Below are 27,689 nucleotides of genomic sequence, written 5' to 3' on the forward strand. Positions count from 1 at the left end.
TAACCAGGACAGGAGATAGACCTCTGAAGTGTAAATGAAACTATGTGGGTAAAGAATGCTGAGATCTGGGTCAACACAGTCACCTAAGTAACACTATTCTTAAGACAAAACTTCTGCAGAATTATGAATCACATGTATACACCATGCCTTATGCTGACCCCCACCCAAAAGACCCTATAAAACCCCCAAACCCTAAATCCTTAGCATGCCTCCTTTCGGAGGTTGTCCACACTCCCCTTTTATTGTGTGTACTTTTTTTTGCCTTAAATAGACTTCTCACTGCTCAACTTACTGCATTTTATCTCTGTACTCTTCCAGTGGAAAGTGTCTTTGTTACTTTGCTATTTCATTCTACGTTCCAGACTTCAGCACAAGTCTTCACTCTCTCAGCTGTACTCCAGACAAGCGGGGAGGGGATACTGAGATCTCTGATTTGGGCCTGCAAGTTCCCATTGCCTGGATGACCCAGACAGGATTGCAGCTGTACAACCACTTTCTTTAGTAGCCTGCCCGAAAATCTCCTTTCTTTGCTTCTGGGAAGTTCTCAGAACAAAATTTCCATCCAGTGCTCTGCAGCTTCCCCAAATCCTGGGGTGGTAAGGGCAGATCCACTGGACGCCAGGTGTCCCTGCCTTTTAAGAGTTGGCAAGGGATTTTCCCTGTGCCAAACAGAGTTCAATGAGCTTCCCTTTCCTCCCTCTGCTCTTCCTTGCTGTCTACAGCCTGCACGGCTGCTGCCATTCACTGCTACTCTCACTTTAATGAATTCCTTCCTTATTTACAGTCGTCCAACCTGTTAGTGAATAATCTTTCTCCATCAGAGTCAAGAACCTTCTTCCGGGTTGAGGTCTCACCAAGCTTACAGGGAGACCTCCCTGGACTGGACTGCCTGACAACACATATACACAAAGGAATATTACTCAGCTATAAAAATGAATGAAATCTTGCAAGAATATGGATGGACCTGGAGGGTATTATGCTAAGTGAAATAAGCCAGGAAGAAAAAGACAAGTACCATATGATTTCACTTAATACATGGAAGGGACTGGTGGTTGTCAAGGAGAGGAGGGTGAGAGGGTGGGTGAACTAGATGAAGGGGATAAAGAGGCATAAAATTCCAATTATAATACAGTCACAAGGATGAAAGGACAGCACAGGGAATATAGTCAATAAGATTGTAGTATTTCTGTATGTTGACAGACAGCAGCTACACTTACTGAGGTGAACATGGAATAATGTAGATAACTGTAGAATCACTATGTTGTACACCTGAAACCAATATAATATTGTAAATCAAATACACTTCAAAAAAAAAATAACAAAATTGGCAAAGGACTTGAACAGACATTTTCCCAAAGAAGATAATACAGATTGCCAATGGGTACATGAAAGGATACTTAACATCACTCACCATCATGGGAATGCAAATCAAAACCATAATGAAACATCACCTCACACCTATCACTTTGGTTATTATCAAAAAGACAAAAATTAAGTGTTCCAAGGATGTGGAGAAAAGGCAACAGTCGTATATTGTTGGTGGGAATGTAAATTGGTCCAGCCGTATTATGGAAAATAGTACAGAGGTTACCCAAAATATTAAAAATCGAATTACTGTAAGAATCAGCAATTCTACTTCTGGGTATTTACATGAAGAAAATGAAAACACCAATTCAAAGATATATTTGTACCCCAAACTGAAGCATTATTTACAATAGTGAAGATGTGGAAGCAACCCTAAGTGTCCATCGATAGATTAACAGATGACTAAATAAGGAATATCATTCAGCCATAAAAAGAATGAAATATGTTATTCGTAACAACATGGATGGGCCTAGAGGGTATTATACTGAGTAACATAAGTCAGATAGAGAGTATATCGCACTTATATGTGAAACATAAAAAACAAAACAAATGAACAGAAGAGGAAGAGACTCACAAAGAACAAACTGTTAGTTACAAGAGGGAGGGGCCGGGGGGCAGATGAAACGGGTTAAGGGGATTAAGAATACAAACTTCCAGTTATGAAATAAGTAGGTCATGAGATATAATGTTTGGCCTTGGGAATAGAGTCAATAATACAGTTAAAAAAAAATCAGTAGAAGAACATATACCAAAATGTCAACAGCAACAAAGTTTCATATATACAAAGGCTATATGTGAAGTACTATTTTATAATATCCTTCTCCACATAAATTATCACATTTTAATGCTAGAATGCATATGCCCACTCAACACCACCTCATTTTAAAAAAGAAAAGCAAACACTCAGAACTGCTTAATGAACTAGATCAGAGGTTTTCAAACTTTTTTGCTGCTCCTGTACCTCCAAAGATTTGAAAATCTATGAATATTTTTAAGTTGCAAATGATGTGATTTCTACAGTACTGAAAAGATTAACATTACCCTAGAACTGTTACACCACTCTTTTAATGGGATATGATGAGATCCCCAAATGCTATAGTGATTTGATAACTCAACATCTTCATTTTTGAAAACATGAAAATGCTATGAAAGTTGGAAAATTTTACATTATTCTGAAACTCCTATTTTCATTCTTCTGTCTCCACAAAATTGTATTCTAATATGTATACTTAAACTTAAAAAACTTTTAGTGATCATTCTATCATACTTCTCCACAACAAAATGTATGTAAATTAAATTGTAAGTTGACCTTAAGTCTCCAAATGTTAAAAATTCCACTGTTATCATTAAATTGTTATGAGCAAAAAAATTAATTACAACATAATTTGCAAATTTCGATAGAAGCATAAAAACAGATTCTGGAAATGTGGTTCTTAGTGATGAAGGTACCTTCTACGTGGCATTGATGTGTATGTACCTCTTGTACATACACATCAATTGAATTATTATTGAATTATTACTTAGTACTAGGAATTATTACTTACTACTAGGAAGCTAGTGTAAATTTCATTTCTTTTTGGGGTGCAAATACCTAGAAACCCTTTTAACATAAGTAGACATGAAAGGAGTTGTTATAGCCAGACCTCTCAATGCTTTGAATTCCTTGAGTTACCTACCAGATATTACACACACTGAGATCTAGTATCAAATAATAACTTTGAGTCATCTATCAACTGTACTTTGTTAAAAAAAATAACCCTATTTTTCATTAGAAGGCTCCTAGTCATTCACTTTCTCAGCACCAAAGCAAGATTCTGGATGGTGAGAATAGTCCAACTCACCTCAACTAATCCTTTTTAAATAACATCACAAAGTGGGTCTCATAAAGAGTTAACCCAAACCTTCAAGTGGTGGAGACGTCTGTGTGTCTTCTAGACAGGACTTCTGCGATGATGGAAATGTACTATATGTATACTGTCCAACATGGTTGCCACTTGCCACATGTGCGACTACTTGAATCTAAAACTTCATAATGCGCAATATTCTCCTGTGGCTAACAGCAACTCTACTGGACGGCACATGTAGAGCCTGTCGCTCTAAATACGGTCTGCGGCTTTACCTCGCAGCTTGTTAGAAATGCATAACCTCAGGGCCCTGCCTCAGATTTACTGAATCAGGTTAGGCAATTTAACAGAATTCCGAAGTGATTCATACACACCCAAAGTTTGGGAAGCACTGTGCTAGAATCCTCTCATTTGTACAAGATTTTCCCATGTATTGACCAAAAACTGCCTCCTTGAAATGGCAACCCTCTGGTTTTAATTCTTGCACCACATAATACAAAATCGAAGCGCCCTTTCCAAGCAACAGTCCTGCCAAACACTCTAGCACTAGTAAATTCTCCCCAGAACTCTAATTTTCCATAGCTTAATACACAGAAGTCCCTGAACTACTTCAGCGCGAGACAGAACTCCAAACCGGGTGTTCCCAGTTTGCAAAAGGCACGTGTCAAAGCTGATGCGATAAAAAGCGGGCTGCTGGGTGAGGTCCCAAGAGCCCAACAGTTAAGGGCTTCTGGGCTTCTCACACCGCCGCTCTTGTGCTCACCCACAGCCCGCCGGGTCCCGGGTCCCGCCACCCCGCTCTGTTCTTCCCTTTCCGAGGCTGGCACCTGACTCAGGAGACGCGGTCGAGACACGATTCCCCGCAGGTCGATGTAGACGGGGGAACACAGCCCGCTTTTCAGCACGAAGTTCCCAAACTTGAAAGCCTGCACATCGTAAAGACCCGTCACCAATGACTGCAGAGCCGCGCCGCCGGCCGACATCGCGGTGGTCTCCCACCTGCCCCGCACTGCAAGTCGCGCCCGCCGGCGGCTCTCCGATGACGCCTCCAGCGAAGGCCCGCCTCTTCCGCCCCCTTTTCCGGCGGCGGCGCGGGGCGGGCCGGCTGCGAGCTGCTCGGCGTCTGGCAGTGGCGAGGGTCGCGAGGCACCGGAGCCGCAAGCGAGGGACTTGTCCTGCTGCTGCCTCTGGGTGGGATCGGTGGAGTTTGGAGCTCCGAATACTTAGACCGATTCTAGGGTCAAAGAGTCAAGCTCCAAGAGAGTTTGTATAAATCCTGCCCACTCTTCCAGCCATTATTAATCTGTTATCAACTGAGACTCCACCCCTCCGACCCCAACCCGGACCCGGCCGCGGTTACTCCAAATAGAGTAAATTCTCGAAGACAGGGGCCTTTATTCGATTCTTTTATTAACTTAACGGCGTCTGCACATGACAATGTCAGCAGTTTGCACATGGGACTATAAAGCGTTTAGCAGGTAATGGCTCATTACCTCTTCTGACGACTGGAAGTGGATGTGTGTTTATTTCCGTTAGAGTAGCTCAAGTGAATGGAAAGGAGGATAAATTAATTGGTATCAAGATTATCCAAGAGGATAATCATGTCAGCCAGCCCAAGCGTATTTGTTCTGTACAAATAAATCCCTGGAAGTGGGGGAAATTCCTATTAAGTGTCTAAGGCAATACTTGAAGGAAAATAACCGTTAGAACCAAAGGGCTCATGATTGTTACTTACTAGATGGTGATTTCAGTTCTGTGTCTATAATCTTTACGTGTATATTGTCTCTGGAGAGATTGTGCTGACCAGTCAGTGTGAAGAGCCCATGCTTTCCACAGTTGTTTCTTAGTTCAAATAAATGCAGCAAAATCTTGATGAAATGGAAGCCAGATTATTCTTACGGGCAATAAGCTAAGCAAAACACTTGAATCTAACACTAGTTACTTGACAGTGTACTCATGAAGTCTTATTCCCCCTTGGGTGGCACAGGCAGACTCTTTGAAAGCCTGACTATAGTCTAATCTAGACTTTTGGAGTACACACAATGGTACATAAACTTGTGAGGTCCAGTCCAAACGGCCTGCCAATTTTCTAACAAAGGTGCCATAGGAAACACTAGAATGAAGTTAACAACATACACCTGAGACTTACTTGGCATTTTTTTTAGAGAAATGCCTTGAAATACTTCTCCAGGCTACAAAACTGTTTCTTTCTTTCCAAAATGCTGTGCACAAAGTGTTGTAATAATAAGGTGATATTACCTTGTCAAAGGCTTTTTAATATGTCAAATTTGGGGGAAGACAAAAAAATTACTCTTTGAACAAAGGTTTTAACTAGAAAGAAAATACAAAGACCACCAGAAATAATGTTTAGTATAGTATATTTATAGGAATGCATAACTTGTGAGATGTACATTTTGAAGTTTCATCCATAACTTAACAACATTTACTGTAGTAATAATAACAAGACAGCAGGTCATCACTTTACAACATTACACATGAGTGATTTTGACTTACAAATAAAATATTTACAACCTACCTTTACAAAACAACATTGTGTGCATACAAAATGAACAACTGCAGAAAAATTTAAAAATAATAAGACAACCAAAAACCCAGAAGATACACTTAAGGCAGACCAGCAAGACACTGAAATAATTAAGGCTGTGGAATTCTTCTGCACCTTGAAAATATAGAACTATTTATCAATACTGTGGAATGATTTCAAATCAATTGTTACAAGCCGATGTAAGTATTACTTATATGTATATGTGTAATGGTCCCTATGGGGAAACCTGTCCACTTACAGATAAGGCCCTTTATCTGAATGGCCAGAGAAGCCCATCCCAAACTCTTGAAAGACTTGTTGGGGAGGGGTCACTCAAAACCAAGAGGTACCAATGCAGTTTGCAAACCAACTTTTAATAATTTAAATATAAAGATACTTCTGATTCCAGGAAAACAGAATAACCTAAATGAGTGCCCAATTATATTTCAGGCTTTGTTCATTTGGCTTACTGGACTTCAAAAGACAACAAAAAATTCCCAAATGAGTAGACTCTAACTCCACTTACCAATCCTAATGGTTTTGAATGGCCCTAAATGGTTTTCCAATAGAAAAATTGACCCACCTGGGTTGTCTTCAACTGGATAGATTTCAGCATATGAGCAATAACATATACATACATATTATACACTATATACATGTACAGATGTACATATATCCATATTTTCCAACAGTTTGCACTTCGACCACTACTGTTCTCTGAATAGGATCTCATTCTAGAGTATGTTTAGTTCCTTTACAGTCTTCACATTTGTCTTATTAATTTTACTCACCTTCCCCATAGAGTAGGCTGAAGTTTGGCAGAAACAGAAGTAAAAGCACCAGGGTCAAAAAAGTCAAACACAGAGATGACAGATATGGCTTAAGTTAGTAAGAGAAGATGTATATTCTGTTAACTTCCAGTCCATAACTGCAGTCTTTGAGATCATAGTAGCAGTCCCCCAGTACTCCTGGAGGTGGATTCATTTCTTGATAGAAGTCAGGCATTGATGGAACACTTGGGCTAGCTATTCTTGGGCTAGCAAGCTGGCTTGCTTAAATTAAGCCTAAGGAGTTGGGACTTCAAGAAATTTATTTGCACTTTTTTCCACCACCTGCCCTTTCTTGGCTATCTTCACTAGGCAAAATAACAGTTATTTGAATAAACAGTTAATGTTGATCATTTGAATAAAAACTAAATCTGACATTTTAGAATCTTCCTGCGAACAGACTGACAGGAAAACACAGTAGCCTGTGAGTATTAATTTCAGTGTTTCCATAAATGTCCCTAAAGGATGAAAATTTGTCTAAACTGTAATTGCTGTTTACTTTCTTCTAACTTCTACATATAATGAAAATGAGGAGGAAATGCCTTTAATAGAAAATATGACCTGTGATATTTGTGTTCTATTTCTGTATAGATTTCTCACATGAATAATATTTTCTATTAAAAATGTATAGTACTATGGACACATTTCAGTCCTTTTTTAACCCTCTAAAAATTAATGAAACAACTAGCCTTATAGCATTTAGGAAATAAATATTAACATGATAGCTTCCCTCTTCTTAGTGGAGTATGTGTGAACCTTGTCTTTCCTATCCCTGCCTTGAGTTTAATAATTCATTTCCAAATGAACCCTAGATTTTAAATAGTTCTGAAAAGACATCATGCAAATAAATCCACTGAACACTCATGTACTGTGTTTGTCTAACCCAGACTCCACAGAGATGCTGCCCAGGAGAGAAAAGAGTAAGGCCCACATTCCTAAAAACTGAACAAGGAGATGGTGAGTTTGCATCTTTGCCTTGCTACACAGACCCCTTATATTTGAAATATTTCCTTCTCTATCAAATTCATGGGACAGAAGCTTAGTAGTTAATACACAGAAATAACCACTTTCTAGTTTATAACATATTTGCTCCCTCATATTCTCACAAATCTAAATTTCCATGCTCTTCCACATAGGCAAGAAAAAAGTAATGGTTACTTCACAGGCAGTGAATTATGGAGGCTACAAGAAAGCAAATAATGCTACACATGAAACACCTAATTATCTAAAAAAAAAAAGCTCCAAGGTTTTCTCTCCCCAAACCAACAGTTCAATTCATTTCTATACCTGTGCATTTAAGAGATACCTGTGGGACTGTGCAGAAATGAGTTGTGGTATCAAAAAATATTTTTTCCTCGCTTCTGCCCTCCCAGTGGAGAAAGTGGCTGTTTGGGTTCTTTTCTATCAATTTTCCAGAGCATAGAGCTTGAGAGAGAGAGTAGTGGTTGTTTTGGAGGGCATCCCACTCTGTGTCTGCCCTAAGAAATACTGGAGAAAACAGTTGACTGACGTAAGACTTCATCAGCTCTTTTCTGTAGACAAGCTTTTAAATGATCAAAATTACAGGCTAAGACCAAACGACATTAAGACATCTAGTACTTCCAGTTAAAATCAACTTACAGAATTTAACTTCACTCACAAATGGTATCCTAAGACATGAATATTGAAAACCTGGAATGTCCAAAGTTACTGTCAATAAAATTCTTAGACTGGCAGTGTGTAGCACTTTTAAAAAATCAAAGCATTTTCTAGACATCCCAACTAGAGTATTTTTCCAACATTGCTATGAGATGAATGTCCTCCCTCCTTCCCCCAACTCCCATTTTAACAATGGGGACACTTGGGGCAGAAAAAACAAAGACTTTCTGTAAGAAAGGATGAATCAGGAATAGCTGAGGTTGAAGCTCAAGAAGTCCTGGGCTCACCCTATATTCAGATGTTTTCATTTAAAAGATACTTTAAAATAAAGAAAAAATGCAGCAGTATCAGTCAATCTAAATACAATGGACTTCTTTTACTCCCATCCTCCCCTCTGAAAGGCACTACTATTTATAAAGGCTTGTGAACCACAAAGCCACAAAGCCAGCTTTTCCTCTGCTTCCCCTTCTCCCCCAAGAGTGTCTATGGCTCTGACACCTGAAGGACACTGCCAACATTACAATTTTTTTTCCTTAAACATTTTCCCACATTCAGTTGTAAGTGGATATAAATCGATTTCAAGCAAATGTAAAAGATGCAGTAAATCATACCTTTTAAAAATTGTGGGTTGTCCCTGATCTTTTCTTTCTGTCTGCATCCCACCCTTAGGAAACAACAACAAAAACCCCCAAAACCCCATGCAATGAATATAAGCCAAGCGAGAAACTTGGGACTTTAACCAACATTTACCTTTCTCATTTCAACTGGAAGTTCACTCTTACTAATTCCTAGGTAACTAATTCCTTGATTTGGAGAACTACCATAATTATAGTAGAAGTGAACTCTTTTCTCTCCTCTCTTCTCTACAACAAGGTAATTAACATCTCTGCCAAAACAGGTACAAGAAACCGGTCCCTAATCCTTCATCCCTCATCACAGCTGCCCACAGAGCAACCTAAAGTACATTTCCCTGCCCCATCTCCTGGGGTTCCTTGTTATTTCCAACTTGTTCTAGAGAATTCTTGAACCAGGACTACTCTCCTAACCGTTGGGAGGGACCAGGAGCTTTGCAGGCAGGGAGCCTCCCTATTAGTTTTCTTGTTACCAACCTATATAAAATACATGTCCTTTCTCTTGGGGCCTCTGTGAAATTTGTTCTACTCTAATGATTGTACGTTGGCTCCAGTTAACAGACTCTTACTATTTTCCCTTCTATGTCCCTCCTCTTCTGTCTCCTTGCTTCCCCAACATGTGTCCTTAGGAGGATTCCATGAAACCTCGTATCTGGACCATCCCAACTCTGATGTAAAAGCTGATATAAAAGCTTTGGCTCTAACACTGCCCGCCACCCTCCCCAAAACACGATTTCATTAACGCTCACGGGCAGTCTGCGTACCACTGTCCTGGGCCCTCTTCGTCTCAAGTAGAATCTCAGTTTATCTCCTGCATGGTCAGAACAATTCAAAGTGACTCAGCAGGGGGCTCTTTAACCACTGTCCCCAGGGGACAGAACAGAACTTGCTGAGCCATAACCGTGTGGATACTTGGAATCCTCAGAACTTGCAGTCTATCCCAGGAGGAGTCCTAGGGACCAGGCTTTCTTCTTTTATGCTATATTTCATCATGAAGCCATGTTTACCAAAAGAATTTTTAGTAAATATGTTTTAAATTTAAAAATAGTGTATCATGTACATATAGGTTTAAATAAAGACTATGGCAGGTTAGTCAGGAGAGAGCTCTGAGGGAGGGGGCCTTGATGACCCAGAGCCATTCAAGAACTAGGAAACAGATACAGCCAGAGTCAAGTTCCACATATTTGGTTAATTCTGAAAATACGAAATGCTATCTAGTCTTATTGCTCATACTTACTACTAATTTATCAATCTATAATCTTAGACGGTATGGGGTGGAGGGTGGATGAGGAAGTTGGCTTTGAAATCAATGGAAAAGAATGATGGACATTTTAATTCTACATTTCCACTGTGGGAATAAGTGTTTTTATCTATTAAAATTCAGGATTAGTTTCCAGCATTCTTTTCCATTTAGATAGGTTTATAGTTTTATTTATCCTTCATAAACTTTCTGCTTGCACTTTGGTGCTGCATGATTTAACTTCTCTCACTCCTATTATAGGAGAGAAGCAATACCATTAAACCTGATCTGACAGACACTTCAGTTACATTTTAAAATTATTATTTGCTTAACAGCAATTTTCAAAACACATCCTAGAAAACAAAGGGTGGATTATGTACAAACATAAAAATGAAAACTTCCCCAAAAACAAAAGAAAAAAAAAACATGAAATGCCCAGGTTTGATTTTCTTTTCCACCAGAGGGAAAAAGGGCGGTTCGTCTTGTATGTATAGTCATCTTGTATGGAGAATATACACCAGAAAGCAGCATTGGCCTCAAAGTGCAATTAGTCCTTTTGGTCCAGGGAAATATCAGTGCTGAGTGGTGATCAGTATTGCAATCATAGTTAAAACTCTATTCTCTATTAGGGTGATAGATCGGATTTTATTCCATGGCTTGAAAAACGACTTGGAACCAGGCCTTTACAAGGCCTATATGGCTGCCTCCTTTTGATAAGCATCCCTTAGCTTCCAAAAGGGGTTAGAAAGAAAAAAAGCCAACTTTCTGAGGACTATATCCTACAGCTGTAGAAGAAACCAGAAAGAGTTGCTAAGTTCTTCCTAGGAACTGTAGGAAAGGTTTCTACTTGCCCTTTTGTATGAACCTGTTATGTTCATTATTTTAAACCAAGTGTAGACATAAAAATAGCCCCACAACTCTTACTGTATTTGAACTTACTTCCTGGCAGGCTTTTCTGCCAGATTAACTGAGCTGCCAGTGAATTTGGGGGTAGCATTTCATAGACAGAACCTATGTTAATCAAATACCCGTGACTCAGAGAAAAAATCTTCTCACTCACAGATTGCAAAAGGGTAACATTGCTTTCTCTTAATGGGTTCTGGTAAAAGATTTCTATACAAGATTTATAAAATGTTCTAAAAAACTTGTCATCTAATTGTGCTTAGTCAAAACAATGTAATGCTTCGATAAATAAATTACTGTCTTAACTAGAGCACTCAAAGTTATTTATGATTGATCTCATATATATCTCTGTATTATAAAACTCTGAAACCTGAATGGGATATATTTTACTGTATGTGTATATGTATCCTACTAGGAAACTATATCTAAATAATCTAAACCAGAATAGTTGACATACATGACATCTCTGTTAAATAGAACTTTTTGCTTAAAATTTCAGCAAAGGCAGAGACCTTTTATACTCACTATGGTGAGCTTAAGTTTGCCCAGTTAACCACTCATTTTGGAACACATGATTACAATTTTGTAAGAGCTAATATTCTTGTTATCCTTGTCTCTCTCTTCTTAATACTTTCTGTGACTTTGCATCTTTCTCTCTTGTAAATGACCATCTGGAAAGCCCCTGGATTTAGGATGGTTTTACTGCTGCCCAGACCCTGAATAACCACTGATGAGGTTAAGAGGTACATTTCTCAATCCAGAGAACCCCATGGAGTGAAATAATTAACTGAGTTATTTACAGACACATTCAGTCTTGCTTTGGTTCACACTGCAGTTCCATGTGAAACCTCAGGGGCCAGGAGGTGGCTACGTGCCTTGGTTTACCCGGTTGACAATGTAGCTCTTCACATTGGGAATAGGCCGAACGTCATTCTGATGCTTGCGGCGTTCTATGAAGCATGCCAGACGGGAAGTGTCCAGGGGGATCTTGGAGTAGCTGCCATTGTGGGGCTGCAGCCATGGGTGCTGCAGACAGGTGGCTGCTGTGGGCCGCCTCCGGAAGTCTTCCTGCAAGATCACATTGATGAAATCTCTGGCAGCATTGCTCACGCCGCAGAAGTATTCATGGGGGAAGCTGAAGTCCACCCTGCACACATTGATACATGTCTCCTCTTTGCTCTCATCCAAGAAGGGGGAGACCCCACTCAGCATGACATAGGTAAGAACCCCTATGCTCCAGATGTCTGTGCCCAGAGAGACAGGAATGCCTTGGATCACTTCTGGGGCAGCAAACTCAGGATTCCCCAGCAGGTGGTGGATGTGGAAGTGACCTGAGATCTGGACAGCATCCTCCAAGTCGATGAGCTTCACTCGAGGCACTGGAATCCGCAGGTCAATGAGCAGGTTTTCAGGCTGAGGGGGTCCAAAGAGGCAGGGAGAAGAGAAGATGAGTTCAGCTTTCTGTTTTGACCACCAGTAGGATTCCATTGGTTCAAACACGGTTCCGCTATCCTTTAAGAAGCCTACTGTGTAAGGGAAATTCCCTATGCAAAGTACACAGGAGGCTTCAAACCAAGCTAATTCTAAGTTTGGGTGGTGCTTCAGAGAAGTATGACATTGGAAATCATGTCATCCTAACTACCCCTTACTGCTGCATTGAATCAAGAAAAGGATAAACTATTCATTTTGGAAAAGAAGTGGCTTCTTTTTGAGCACCATAACAAAGTTGATTTTTAATGACTTCCTTCTATAAAGTTAGACTAAGTGGTTAAAGCTCCTCTACTTTCCCCCACCCAGATGTCACTGTGACTTGGTGTGTTCCTATTAATTTATGAATAACACACCCAAATTGTGTGCAACCTCACTTCTGTTTAATAATCACAAGGATTCCAAACTAAGTAAGCAGAATGAATTAGAATTTACATCCCTCAAGGGTAACGGCAGGCAGGCTGGACTTAGCCATTTCCCTGCAAGGATTGCTATTTCTCATTACCTTTATGTCCAAATGTGCAACCCTGCAGTTGTGGAGGTACTGCAGAGCTTCCATGATGTCTCGGATATAGAAAGCTACCTTTTCTTCCATCAGTTCATCATGATTCATAAGGTAGTCTAAAAGCCGGCCGTCATCCATCCTTAACGTATGGAGGAAAAGGCAAAGGAAATGTGTTTGTAAAGAAACAGAAAAATAACACACATACAAATCTGTAAGGTTTCTAATTCTCTCCTACTCCTTATTATAAATGAAGATCAGTGTTGTGACACCTGCATATTTTAGTTAGAGCTAGTATAGTATTCAGAACTCAAATAAGTAAATAAATTACAAATGTGACGTGCTTCAGGGAAGAAATCTATATACCCTTGTTTAAGACACATTTTATCTTGTTAACTTTTGAAACTGCTCACAAGAAAAAGGTCTGACACCTCTTTAAGAGGTTAGATTGCACCCCTTGACACAGAGAGAACTATCAGGAATATTCTGATTAAATAGTACCTGGTGGCTACAAGCAGCCCCACGTATGTTTGCAAATCACTTTTATTTGTCCACTTTTAGTTGGGAGGGAATGGAAAGTAGGCAAAGTTTGTTGTTGGCATTCTTGATCCCAGTTTCAATCCTTTGGCCTTTGAGCATCTTTCCAACCTTGAAAACTGTGACTGAGAACATGGTTTGAGGGGCCAGCTAGACTTAATTTGAAACCTGATTCTCCCACTTACAGGTGACTTCGGGTGAGTCATTTAACTGTCTGTGTTCCGGGTTGTCTCCAAAGTGGGAACAACAGCAGTGGTAACAGCAGGGTCATTCTGAGGCTTGTGCAAGGACCTAGTGGGACTATGAGGCATTCAGCAAACTCAGTAGCAATAAAAACTGCTCAATAAATGGTAACGATTTTCAGGTACCCTGTGCCCTCTCTAGCAAGAAATGACCTGATGTCAGGCAGCCATGCTCTCATGTGCGTGGGGGCTGTTAAAGGCCCATCCCTAGGAAACGCCCAGGCAGAGGAGCTTGAGCCAGCATCACAAATGGCTTCTGAGTGCCGCTGAAACCCCCTTGGCCAAGTTGCCGTTCTCTTCTCCACCTTTTCCTTCCCGCTGGTCTGCTTTTCTGCTTTCCGTGACAGGACAAGGCAGAGGCCCAATGAGGGCCTCCTTGGCCTGCCTCCGACCTGCCAGGGGTAGGGAGTGGGGAGCGGGGGGCAGGCGGAGGAGGCTGCGGCTGTGGGCGCCCCTCTCTTGCCCTGCCCTGGTTGTCTGGGAGCACGTTTACCTAGAAATGAGCGATAGCGCTGCTGTGACAGCCGAGTCTCAGCCACCAGGCTCACCCTTGGAGCTCCCGGATGATGCAGACGCCCAGGCACCACCTAGACTACAGACTCAGAACCTCAGCTGCCTGGGAGGAAAAAGCCCCAGCAGTGATTTGGATGCCCATGAGGGGGGAACCCACAGCCGCGGGGTAACCAGGATTTAGTGCAGGGGTAGCTCGGGCACCACCTCTCCATAAACCTTCCCTCAGCCTCTAGTCCAACAAGCACCTTTCTGCGTTCTCACAGCAACCCTCCCCCAAATATGCATTTCCTTCCTAGCATGTACCATGCCATACTGAGTCAGTCATTTAGCCGTCTGACCTCTTCATTAGTCTTATTGCTCCTCCAGGACCACAACTGTTTCTTTTCATCTTTGCTCCTCCCGGTGGTGCCCAGGGCCACACAGTGGTCGGCACACAATGAGTGCTCAGGAAATGTCTGATCAACTAGTTCAGTCCAGTAATCATCTAACTTGATCCCTGACACAGCTCTGAGAAGTGGAACCGATTATTCAGACTTCACAGATTGAGGACCCTGCGCCCTAGGGAGCCAAGTGCACTGCCCCAAATCACAGAGCTGGATCAGAGCCACATTCTCTGTACCAAGAACAGCTTCTTTCCATTGCACCATGGCAGCATGGCAGTCAACACCTTCCCTCAGAATAGTAATCAGTAAGTCTAAAAGGGCGAAGGTTCTGGGCCTGCTGCACCAGCTGGGTGCACAAGAGACAATGCCTTATATGTATTGGAACTCAAGTATAACATGTTGTCACTTGTAAATGAAGAGAGTCACTGTCAGCAGAATATGCCTTTTAAGTTGGGGAGCTCCCAGCAAACAGTCAGACTCTGAAAGGCTGTATATATTAAGTCCGAAGCAACATCTACCAGCTACTGTATGCAATTCTCTGAAGTGTCACAAGAGAGTTACCAATACCAACAGGGTTGGTTTTGTCTCCTCTTGTTTCTTTTCAACCAATTAAAAAATGGAGCCAAAGATGTTTGCATTTTGGCTTTCTTTTTTTCATCATAAATACATTTATGATAAGTTATTGCCTCAAAAGCCCCCCTATGCAAACTTCTGGGCTACCAGGAGAACAGAAGAGCAAGATACCAATGGCAGCTGAGAGGCTGTAAATGCAAATGCTTCTCTCCTGAACTCAGGTTCACGTGGAGCCCCATACAGCCTGGAACTTCGGTGCCAATGTCTTCTCTCCAGGCCCAGGCTCTCATCAGCAGCAACCTTATAACATGTCTACGAGGGCTCAGAACCTCTGAAAAGACTGTTCTCTTTAGCGTCTGTTAGCTCTCTCAGAATCACAGAGCATGATCTTTGTTCTTAGCTTGGGGAGAGTGGGGAGACTCTGCTCTATTTGATGTGCTCTGGGGCCAAGGATTTGGTTGCCGGGATCCCGAGAAAATCTAGACTGAATGGGATGATTTGAAGGTCAGGTTTCACCTTAAAAGGAACTTCTTGGGTGGTAGACTGGGGATGCCATGGCAGCGGACTGATGCACAAACCCCTCTTTCCTTTCAACTTCACCCCCAAACTCTTGCCCAGCCCAAGAGTCCATAATAGAAAGAACAGGAAAAATGGAGTGAGAGAGGTGTGGGTTCAAGTCTCAGTTTCTGCATCACCTAGTTGTAAGGGCCTTCCTTATTCTTGGTTTTCTAATCTGTGAAATGGGACTAACACTTTCACAGATAGAGGGGAGAGTGCATGTCACATGTAATACTTTGTACGCTATAAGACACTGCATAAAATGCAACTGCCTTTTCCATTAGTGGTGGTCAATAAATAACCCAAACAGCTGGGGACTGCCTTAGAGAGCTGACACCTGCACTTACAGTTCCAAAATCAGGATGTAGGATGTGGGGGACTCATAGGTGTCATGGAGGGTGATGTACTGGGGGTGCTGCAGGTGCTGAAGTAGGGCTGCCTCATGGGCAGCCTGCTCTTTCTTCTTCATTTTTTTACTAACAAATTTCACAGCGACGTCCTTGCGGGTGGCTTTGTGAATGCACTTCTTTACTATGGAGAAACGTCCTCTGGAAAACAGAAGGGAGAAGGCATTTTGCCAAGATTCACCAGTCAACTATGTATTATTTTATTCAAGGATGTACAGAAACAAAAGGTTTATCTGAAGTGGCAAAACAGTAACCTTTTATTAGGAATCCTACTTTCCTGTATTTGTAATTATGTTATTCAGAAAAGCCATCTTCTCTTCCTTAGCATTTTAGGGTTCTTTGATGCAAAAATGATAATCTTTTTTAGTCAATATATTTCTGTCATTTTGAACATCAACCACAGGTTCAGCTTTCTTTTCTAAGCAGAGTATATTTCCATAAAATGCACTAAGAACAATATTAAAGAAGGAGGAATTCTATGATAATATCAAAAATACTTTTTAAAGAGGAAATTTTTTCACTTTATTTAATATTATGGAAAATATCTAATACCCACAATAGTGAAGAGAATAGTATAATAGCTCTTTTATGTACCCAGCAGCCAGTTCCAATAATTATCAGCATTTTGACAACCTTATTTCATCTGTTCTTTTTTTTACCCGTGGCTTTTTTTTTTTAATTTAGAAACTCTTTATTCACACTCGTGGTTGTTGCAAATATATGTCATTTACGTTGAGTAAAACTGTGACGGCATTACAAAGTTGAATTATGTATGTCAAAATTTCATGGTGTTTCTCAAAGGGCACTATCATGCCCAGATGCTTCATCATCTGAACCAGATGTGACAATCTCCCCTTAAAGAGAAATAAACTAAAATCTGAGAACATACGTTACCTTCAAATTTAATTTTTTTAAAATGTTTAAATTGCTTATGAAAACCACATTTCATAGATATAGTAATTGAAGGTTTAGGACAGTAATTACCTGCTTCAAATCATACAAGAGTAAGGGATAGAGAAACCAGTGTGCAAATGCATACAGATATCAGTCTATACCAAATCAGCAGTTACTTTGTGAAACTGGCTTGTAGACATCAGCAGTGCCTAAATTGTGTACTCAGCATCTTTTTCCTAAACTTAATATTGCAGAAATACAATAACAAAGAAAGAATACAATGCATAACTGTGTATAAACTACCTAGATTAAGAAATAAAATATTATAAAACAATGAAAGTTCTCATATATTCCTTCTCACATTTCCCCATCCCCAAATTTGGGTTCATTATTCACAGGAACATCTTTTGATTGGGATTGTATTGAATTATTACATTGATTTTGGGACAGTTAACAAACATTTATGATCATTGAGTCTTCTTCTCCATAAACATGGTATTTCTTACCATTTCCTTGAGTTTTCCTTAACGTCTTGTAATAACAGTTTATAATTTTTCTCCATAAAGGTCATGTGCATCTTTTAGTAGATCATTACTAGGTATTTTTTTAAATTGCTGTTGAAAATAGCATTTTTTAAAAAGTTATGTTTTCTAACTTTATTGCTGATAAAAATACAATTAGATTTTCACATATTGATCTTTAGTTAATTTGCTTAACTTTCTTACAATTGTAATAATTTTTCTATAGGTTTCCTTGGATCTTCTGCATAGACAATTGCATATTCTATAAACAGTGGTAGTTTTATTCCTTAATTTCCAATTCTAATAAATTTTATTATTATTATTATTATTTTTTTTGAGAGGGCATCTCTCATATTTATTGATCAAATGGTTGTTAACAACAATAAAATTCTGTATAGGGGAGTCAATGCTCAATGCACAATCATTAATCCATCTCAAGCTTAATTCTCATCAGTCTCCAATCTTCTGAAGCATAACGAACAAGTTCTTACATGGTGAACGAATTCTTACATAGTGAATAAGTTCTTACATGGTGAACAGTACAAGGGCATTCATCACAGAAACTTTCGGTTTTGATCACGCATTATGAACTATAAACAATAAGGTCAAATATGAATATTCGTTTGATTTTTATACTTGATTTATATGTGGATCCCACATTTCTCCCTTTATTATTATTATTATTTTTATTTTTAATAAAATGCTGAAGTGGTAGGTAGATGCAAGATAAAGGTAGAAAACATAGTTTAGTGTTGTAAGAGAGCAATTGTAGATGATCAGGTGTGTGCCTGTAGACTATGTGTTAATCCGAGCTAGACAAGGGCAATAAAACATCCACGGATGCAGAAGCTTTCTCTCAAAACGTGGGGGGGGGTGAGGTTCTAAGCTTCACCACTGTTGTTCCCCGATTTCTCACCTGATGGCCCCCCTGCGACTGTGCCTGTCTTAGGTTGTTCCTCCCTTGAGGAATCTTACCCGTCTCTGGCTAACCAGTCATCTTCCGGGGCCATACAGGGAAATGTAAAGTTGGTAAGTGAGAGAGAAGCCATATTGTTTGAAAAGGTTAGCTTTTTACTTCTTTGCAGATTTATGCCCTGTGGCTTCTATGCCCAGCACTTGTCTCGATTACCCCTGGCTTTTTAATTTTTTCTGGAGTATTTTATGCAAAATCCAGATAAGATGTTATTTCATTCATAAATACTTCAGTCTACAACTCTGATTGACAAGAATGTTAAAAAATATATCCCTGCCATGCCATTTTCACATCCAACAAAATGAACCACACCTAAAACAGACAGAATGGTTCCCAGCCTCAGTGGTGGCCCTAGAGAAAGTAGTAAGAGAAGTAGCAGGGGAACTGGTCGGCAGTGCAAGCAGAGAAACATGAGCCAAAGAGGTGACCAGGCCTGTCTGTGGGTGCCTGAACCATGAGCAGAGGAGTACATGGTCTGAAGAGCAGTCTATCTCTCTAGCAGAAACGGGTGCATCAGACACCATGGCTGCCGCTAAGATGGTCCACCTGACTCCCTGACCTGGCTCTGTGCTCACCAAGCAACTTTCTTATAATAATACTTTTTTTCCCATTATAGGTTCTCCCAAAAGAAGGGAATATGCTAATCAATAAGACGAACATTAGACAAATATTAATTGAATGCCTATTAAATACCAGACATTCTTGGCACAGTAAACAAGTATTCAGTCAAACTGACAGTTCTGTTTTACATCATCAGTTAATAAATTGCCATTCTAGTCTTTAATAGCATTCTATTACAAGTTTGATTATGACAGGTCACTCCTTCTGGAGGACTTTGGATGCATGAAAACAGCTGAATGCTGGGGAGAGAGCTCTTGAACTTGGTGGCCATGTCATGAGCTTCCGTACTGCTACCTTAATTTAAAAAAAAATTGTGTTTATCAGTTATGCATCCCCGTGGTTTAAAGAGTCACTTAGCTTTAACAAGGTTTGTTATTAAAGACAATACTATCCCATCCTCCTCTCCCCCCATTTTTCCTCCCCTAGAGGCTCTAACTTTAACATATCAGCCTAATATATTTTAGCTGGTTATTTAGGTATTTACTTCTATGACTCTAAATATAGTATGTTTTGTGTGGCTACTTGGCTTTGCAGTTTTAGGTATTATGTGTTGACATCCCACTCTGGAAGATGAGATTTTAGTCTCTTTCCTCCCTCTGTCCCCACCACATAACCACTTTTCCCACCCCCATCCTCCCAAAAGGACAATAATCAATATGCGTGTGTTTCCATTATTTCAACTAGGTTGGTGTCTCTCACAGTTGAAACTCTAGTAAACCGAGTACCTTTCCTCTCTGGGGTAAAATTCAATCTTCAGTTCTGGCAAAGTGTGCCCTTTATGAGCACCACTCAGAGATGAGTGTGGGACTAATAAGTCACAGCAGGTGATTGAGGGGTGGTTTGCATCATAGTTCAGTTCACAAGCCTCACTATGCTCCTTGGGGTGTGTCCACACACCTGGGGCTTGAGGGTGGCCCAGGAGCTGTGTGTCTCAAACACAGGATTAGAGGATCTGCTTCTTTAGCTCTTCCTCACTGAGCTTTCCCACACAGCCTCTGGCTCTCGTGGGGCCCTTTTTGTGGATGGGATTCCCTCAGAGTTCCAGTGTCCAGCACCACGGTCGGTTAGCATGAATGCCCTTGGGGTAAAGCAGTGAGGGGAAGAAGAGAGGAAAATATTTCCCTGCTGTTTTCAGCTCAGTGGGCCCCCTTTCCCTGCCTTTTAGCCAGAAATATGGGGTTCCCTTGAGTGTTGCTCCCTGTGTATGCTGCACAGTTCCTGATTTGGCCCACCCTTGGGTCTCAAAGGCAGGAGATAAAGGAGAAAAAACAAACCAATTAAAAAATACTCAACAAAATATTAGCAAACCGAATCCAAAAATACATCAAAAAGATCATCCATCATGATCAAGTTGAATTTATGCCAGGGATGCAAGGATGGTACAACATTCGAAAATCCATCAACATCATCCACCACATAAACAAAAAGAAGGACAGAAACCACATAATCATCTCCATAGATGCTGAAAAAGCATCTGACAAAATTCAACATCCATTCATGATAAAAACTCTCAACAACATGAGTATAGAGGGCAAGTACCTCAACATAATAAACACCATATATGACAAACCCACAGCCAACATTATACTTAACAAAAAGAAGCTGAAAGCTTTTCCTTTAAGATCAGGAACAAGACAAGGATGCCCACTCTCCCCACTTCTATTCAGCATAGTACTGGAGGTCCTAGCCACAGCAATCAGACAACACAAAGAAATAAAAGGCATCCACATTGGCAAGGAAGAAGTTAAACTGTCACTGTTTGCAGATGACATGGTATTGTACATAAGAAACCCTAAAGAATCCACTCCAAAACTATTCGATCTAATATCTGAATTCAGCAAAGTTGCAGGATACAAAATTAATACACAGAAATCTGTGGCATTCCTATACACTAACAATGAACTAGCAGAGAGAGAAATCAGGAAAACAATTCCATTCACAATTGCATCAAAAAGAATAAAATACCTAGGAATAAACCTAACCAAGGAAGTGAAAGACCTATACTCTGAAAACTACAAGACACTCATGAGAGAAATTAAAGAAGATACCAATAAATGGAAACACATCCTGTGCTCATGGATAGGAAGAATTAATATTGTCAAAATGGCCATCCTGCCTAAAGCAATCTATAGATTCAATGCAATTCCTATCAAAATACCAACAGCATTCTTCAACAAACTAGAGAAAATTGTTCTAAAATTCACATGGAACCACAAAAGACCTCGAATAGCCAAAGCAATCCTGAGAAGGAAGAATAAAGCAGGGGGAATTATGCTCTCCAACTTCAAGCTCTACTACAAAGCCACAGTAATCAAGACAATTTGGTACGGGCACAAGAACAGACCCATAGACCAATGGAACAGACTAGAGAGCCCTGATATAAACCCAACCATATATAGTCAATTAATATATGATAAAGGAGCCATGGACACACAATGGGGAAATGACAGCCTCTTCAACAGCTGGTGTTGGCAAAACTGGACAGCTACATGCAAGAGAATTAAACTGGATTATTGTTTAACCCCATACACAAAAATAAACTCGAAATGGATTAAAGACTTGAATATAAGTCATGAAACTTAAAACTCTTAGAAGACAACATAGGCAAATATCTCCTGAATATAAGCATGAGCAACTTCTTCCTGAATGCATCTCCTCGAGAAAGGGAAACAAAAGCAAAAATGAACTCATGGGACTACATCAAACTAAAGAGGTTTTGTATGGCAAAGGACATCATCAACAGAACAAAAAGGCATCCTACAGTATGGGAGAATATATTAGTAAATGACGTATCTGACAAGGGGTTAACATCCAAAATATATCAAGAACTTACACACCTCAGCACCCAAAAAGCAAACAACCCGATTAACAAATGGGCAGAGGATATGAAGAGATGGTTTTCCAAAGAAAAAATTCAGATGGCCAACAGACACATGAAAAGACGCTCCACATCACTAATCATCAGGGAATGGCAAATTAAAACCACAATGAGATATCATCTCAGACTAGTAAGGATGGCCAGCATAAAAAAGACTAAGAACAAACAAATGTTGGTAAGGATGCGGAGAAAGGGGAACCCTCCTACACTGTTGGTGGGAATGTAAGCTAGTTCAACCATTGTGGAAAGCAATATGGAGGTTCCTCAAGAAACTAAAAACAGAAATACCGTTTGACCCAGGAATCCCACTCCTTGGAATATACCCAAAGAATACAACTTCTCAGATTCAAAAAGACATATGTACCCCTATGTTCATTGCAGCACTTTTTACAATAGCCAAGATATAGAAGCAACCTAAGTGTCCATCTGTAGATGAATGGATAAAGAAGATGTAGTACATATATACAATGGAATACTATTCAGCCATAAGAAGCAAATCCTACCATTTGCAACAACATGGATGGAGCTGGAGGACATTATGCTCACTGAAATAAGCCAGGCAAGGAAAGACAAGTGCCAAATGATTTCCCTCATTTGTGGAATATAACAGTGAGGAAAAACTGAAGGAACAAAATAGCAGCAGACTCAGAGACTCCAAGAATGAACTAGTGGTTACCAAAGGGGAGGGGTGTGGGAGGGTGGGTGGGGAGGGCAGGAGAAGGGGACTGAGGGGTATTATGTTTAGTACTCATGGTGTTGGGGATCACAGGGAGAACAGTGTATCACAGAGAAGGGACATAGTGGATCTCTGGCAACTTGCTGCACTGATGGACAGTGACTGCATTGGGGTATAGGTGGGGACTTGATAATATCGGTAAATGTAGTAACCACATTGTTTTTTCATGTGAAACCTTCATAAGAGTGTATATCAATCATACCTTAATAAAAAATTAACAAAAAACAAAACAAAAGAAAAACAAACCAATTGAGAACTCACTGCCACCCTCTTTGTCTTTAGGTTTTAACATTCTTCCCAGTCTCACCTGTTACTTCTCAGGATCCTCAGGCAGTTGCTGTTGTATTTTGTCCAGGGATTCTGGTTGTAATTAGTGTGAGAGAAAGGCCTCCATGGGCTTTCTCCTTCTTGGTTGGCATCAGAAGTTGGCTCATTTTAAAAGTTGGGGAGTAAAAGGCTGCTCAGAAGCTCTGAGTGTGGGGGTGGGGCCTGGAGGCCAACTTGACCTTCCTTGTGGGAGATCTGATTGGATTGGACCGTTTAATTGGGAAAGCTCTGGTCGGTATCTTTTTAAGTCTTTCCTCTGGGACTGCTCAGATTGCCCAGACAAAGATGGTCCTACTTCCTGCCTAGAAGGGGAAACCCTGGCTGTCCACTTCTGGAGGCCTGGTAATCAGAGTGGGGTCCTGAGTGTCCAGTGAGCACATTTCCTCACCACAGCCCCAACTGGAGTGCAGCTCTGCTGCCCTCAACTGCATATGTGCCTGGAGAACAGAGGCACTGTTTCACCCCTTCTAGAAAAAACCTCCACCCTTTCCCTGGATGGGGAAGGAGAGTCATACAGCTGCCTGAAGCTGGGGAGCTGAAGAGGGGATCTGAAGCCACAGTTTCTTCTCACACCAAGCTACAGCCAGTCCTGCAGGTGTCAGCTGTCTCTTTATACCTACTCCTATGGCACTTGCTGCTGCCAGGACCTTAGCCTTGGGGAATTCGACTGCAAGATCATCCTGGCTCTCACTTGACCCCACGACTGCTTTGGGTTGAGTTTCCCAGGTCTCCAAGGTCATTTGTCACTCTTTCATCTGATTTTCTGCTTTTAATGCCTTGTTGCTGTCTCTTCTTCCAATGCCCTCATCCTTATATTGAAAAATCCCTATACTGTAGATTTAGTGAAGTCTCAGGAGGGAGTGAAAATAGCTGCCTGTGTTCAACCTGCCATCTTCACCTGGAGGCCTGCCACCTGGATCCCGTACAGGTAACCTGTCAGCCTTCCCAGGGGTAACTCTGCCTTCTTCACACTGCAGTCATGCCTACCCAGCTTATGTTTGGTAAAATATGCCATGCTCAAGTGTTCTTTCCTTCTATAGATGGGCTGCAGGAGTGATGCTATTCCTTTTTGCAGAATGGTTTTTATAATAATCAATTGTTGGGGAGCTATTTTTAACAAGATAGCCATAGATTTAGGTGTGATTGGAGAAAGGTGATTTACTTCTATGGCCCTGACCCAAATATCTTTTATGTATGTAATGTAAATACCTACATGGCTTATTTTCATAAATGTTTCATAAATGTTATACACAGCATTTTTAAAGGATCTTCCGAAAATATGAGAAGTATACTTGGAAGAGAGGAAAAACTTCAGGTTGTTAATGATTTTTTTTTTAAACATGGATTTTTCAAATCATGAAACAGATCAGAAAATTGGCCTCCCCTCTCAGAAATATCAAGACTTCCATCTCTTCTAGGTAAAACATGCCTTATCAATAGCCATCAACAGCAAATGCATGTCTCAGGGAGGAGTTCACTGGTGATCCAGATTATGGAACCTCTTTCATTTAGAATGCAGTGGGGATTTGATTCATTATCGGAGTCATATCTAGCTTCACAAACTTCAATATAATGGAGCAAACTAGATTTCAATTGCTAATAATTTCAATAATTTTTGACAAAAATGGCTATGATGAGAAACAACATATGCTAATAAAACAAGCACAGGCTTAGCATCAGGTAGCCCAGGCTTTGAACCCTGGCTCTATACTTACTAGTCGTGGGACCCCGAGAAATTTCCTTAACCCCCAAGCCTGAGTTTCCTTTACTGGAAACCTACTCAAACACTGCATTGCAGTGTTGTCAGGATTAGATTAGATAACTTGTGTATAATATCTGCATTGGATCTGGGTCACTAGAGACACACAGTGAGCATCATTGTTATCATCACCACCACATTAATTTCCACTGGACATTTTTTTTCCTCTGTGTTTGGCTACACAAAGAGGAAAGCAGAGCTCCCATTAGTTCTTGATGAGAGGTGCTGTAAGGAAAGGCAGTACGTTACACTGTGAATCCTGCCTATGAGACAGGTTGGCTCTCTCAGCCTCTGTCACAGTCACCCCATTTAGGAAATCTTATACTTCATTGAGAGACTGTCAATTAGAGATGGAGATGATGCTAATGGCCCATTGTTAGTAGGTGCTCTTTCATTTACACATACAGGGATAGTGGGTGACTTGCAAGATCTACCCCCATTCTCTTCCTTAGATCACCTGGAGACCAATGTATGCAAGGGACAATCCCCTTTTTGTTCCTTTCTATCAACTATTTTGTGGGACAGGTGATAGAGTTTTTTCATTATTCTGTTAAAAGTCATATTTTTATCCTTTTTTTTTGAAGACGCATTTTTCTAACCTAAATAGAGAGAGGTGTGTGTGTGTGTGTGTGTGTGTGTGTGTGTGTGCGTAGGGGGAGAACTGGACTAGAAATATCCATGAAACCATGTGGTTCACACATGGACATATTGAGACACCTTTACCCAGCCATTAGTGATTATATGTTCTTCTCAGTAAGACATGGAACTTTTTAACAAAAACTGACCATGTATTGTTCATAAAGCAAGTCCCAACAAAAATCAAAGAATCAGTGTGATACAGACCAGGTTTTCAACCAAGATGCAATTAGGTCAGAAATCAGTGACATGAAGAGAATTTGTAAAAATATCATACATTTGAAGGTTTTAAAACATTTTTATTACAATTGGGTCAAAGAAAAAAGTCAATTGAGGGAATAACACTTAGAACTGAATCATAATGAAAACGCCACATAGCAGAACTTGGAAGATGTCTACAATTGTACGTTGAAAAGAATGTTGATCCCTGAATTAGAAAAGAAGCCTAGGAGTGGATGAGTGAAGCCTCCAATTTACGAGGTCAGAAAAAGAACAATGGAAAACACACATGCAGATTCCAGTGTTTTCTTACAATAGGGAGAATGCACTTAGTGAGAGAAAAAAACAATAAAAGCCAGTCGTTATTCTGATGCAATTTTTTAAGTGCTCATGAATGAAGGAATAGAAAATCGGGTCATTACCTTCCAATTTCGTTCAGCTCAGTATAAGCCGAATCAAAGTTTTCCTTCCAGGAAACGGCGGCCCCATGAGCAGCAGCGTCTTTGGAGGAGAGCCCGTTCAGGAGGCGGAGGCAGTCATGTAAGAACAGAGGCAAGGTTAACAAAGAAGTCCCAGCATTACCCCAGGGCGATCCTCATGCCTTAATATGGAGACTGACTCAGTGGGGAAAGTGCCACAGTTCTCTGAAATGCTATTTTTAAATGATCATTCAAGGGAAAACAGACATGACCAAGTCAGACTCCCTCCCTGCACCAAATAAACAAAGGAAAACTCAGGACAATCAGAAATGTGACTTCTGGATATTTTAAAATAGAAATTGGGTAGAAAATATTAAAAGGGGAGAGAGAAAAATATGTTGAAGGCCTTGGAAAGCCAGTGAGAACCGGGCTGTAGGGATGAGGCATCAGGGGAGGACGGGGGAGAACTATGGGGCCAGGGAGGAGGGGAGGAGAGGAAGGTGCTCCACAGGATGACAGCTGCGGCCCTCACCCGCCTGTTCTCAGGCATTAAATGAGCTTATCCGGTATATCAAATGGTTTAGCTTAACCCAAAATATATCCCTGAGTAGAATCTCTGGTAGCGTTACTTTGTAGATGTGTTAATTCCCTGGCAATGATTTGCACACATGTACACACCCACGTACACACCAATATCTATTTGTGTTGTCTCTGTGGACGAGGCTCACAAGAAGCAGAACATGTGATGTGCTGATCCCTGGGCGGGGTTTAGTTAGTGGCTTGGGAGGAGAGAACCAGGCCAGCGCATGCTCTCCTGACCCAGGTCACCGCAGGGTGCCCAGGGCGCCACCTGGCTGACGCTGAAGGTGTCCTATCCATATTGAATGCTGAGGAAACAGAGACCCCGGGCCAAGGTTTCCCATGAGCCCCAGGTCCAAGGGAGCAAAACCACTGGGAGAGAGCTGAGGTAGGGGGGCAGGGCTGGGAGCATTTCTGGATTCAGCTGCAGCCCAAAGCCCAAGAGTGTCTCGGAGCCCCTCTGGAGACCCTGGGATTCCCAGGGACACAGATGCCCCACCTTCTAAGTACAGGGCCTCCTCTCTGCGTCCTAGCACCCATGCACTGCCTAGAACCTTGCTACTTGGAGATTTCTTTATGCTGACAAGTCTCCTTCTTCAAAATGTCCTTGGGAGCAAGGTGGCTTGGTGAGATAGCTAACAGGTGGGGAAAATAAGAATGATGTTTGTAAAATATTCATGTAGTTAGTCACATGTATATCTTCTTTTGTGTGTTTTTAAATTTTTAAATTTAAAGCTACATTGGTAACTACTTTCTAGTTTTTTACCTGTTTTTTTTTTAATGAAAGTATCATTGATATACAATCTTATATTGGTTTCAAGTATACATCTCAGTGGTTCAACAGTTACCCATATTATTAAATCCTCACCCCCACTAAGGCAGTTACTGTCTGTCAACATAGGAACATGTTACCAAATCACTGACTATATT

General features: G+C 40.8%; 2 protein-coding genes and 1 long non-coding RNA gene across 18 annotated transcripts in view; 1 reads left to right on the forward strand and 2 right to left on the reverse strand.

Moving 5' to 3' along the window:
* The window catches only part of UMPS (uridine monophosphate synthetase), a 42,121-nt gene extending 37,852 nt beyond the window's left edge, over window positions 1–4,269 (reverse strand). The window contains exon 1 of one of the 3 annotated variants that reach the window (XM_017678287.3): window positions 4,037–4,269. In XM_017678287.3, the coding sequence (XP_017533776.1) occupies window positions 4,037–4,192 (156 nt within the window). In that variant the 5' untranslated portion in view covers window positions 4,193–4,269. Of the gene's footprint in view, window positions 1–3,972 lie in introns of all 3 variants that reach the window. The other 2 variants (XM_037012967.2, XM_017678289.3) reach the window with 2 other exon arrangements.
* Window positions 4,270–4,396: 127 nt separating this feature from the next.
* LOC140848388 (uncharacterized) lies at window positions 4,397–26,800 on the forward strand. Its single transcript, XR_012129173.1, has 4 exons — window positions 4,397–4,687; window positions 7,469–7,538; window positions 23,985–24,075; window positions 26,235–26,800. It is a non-coding gene; the product is annotated as an uncharacterized lncRNA (long non-coding RNA).
* KALRN (kalirin RhoGEF kinase) overlaps window positions 5,571–27,689 on the reverse strand; it is a 654,582-nt gene continuing 632,463 nt past the window's right edge. For all 14 annotated transcript variants that reach the window (XM_073231508.1, XM_073231507.1, XM_073231506.1 and 11 more), the window contains 4 exons: window positions 26,184–26,262; window positions 16,138–16,338; window positions 12,988–13,126; window positions 5,571–12,407 (listed from right to left, as the gene is read on the reverse strand). In XM_073231508.1, coding sequence (XP_073087609.1) covers window positions 11,862–12,407; window positions 12,988–13,126; window positions 16,138–16,338; window positions 26,184–26,262 — 965 coding nt within the window. In that variant the 3' untranslated portion in view covers window positions 5,571–11,861. The remainder of the gene's footprint in view (window positions 12,408–12,987; window positions 13,127–16,137; window positions 16,339–26,183; window positions 26,263–27,689) is intronic.

The sequence above is a fragment of the Manis javanica genome, chromosome 3 (assembly GCF_040802235.1).
Source record: "Manis javanica isolate MJ-LG chromosome 3, MJ_LKY, whole genome shotgun sequence".
Lineage (NCBI taxonomy): Eukaryota > Metazoa > Chordata > Mammalia > Pholidota > Manidae > Manis > Manis javanica.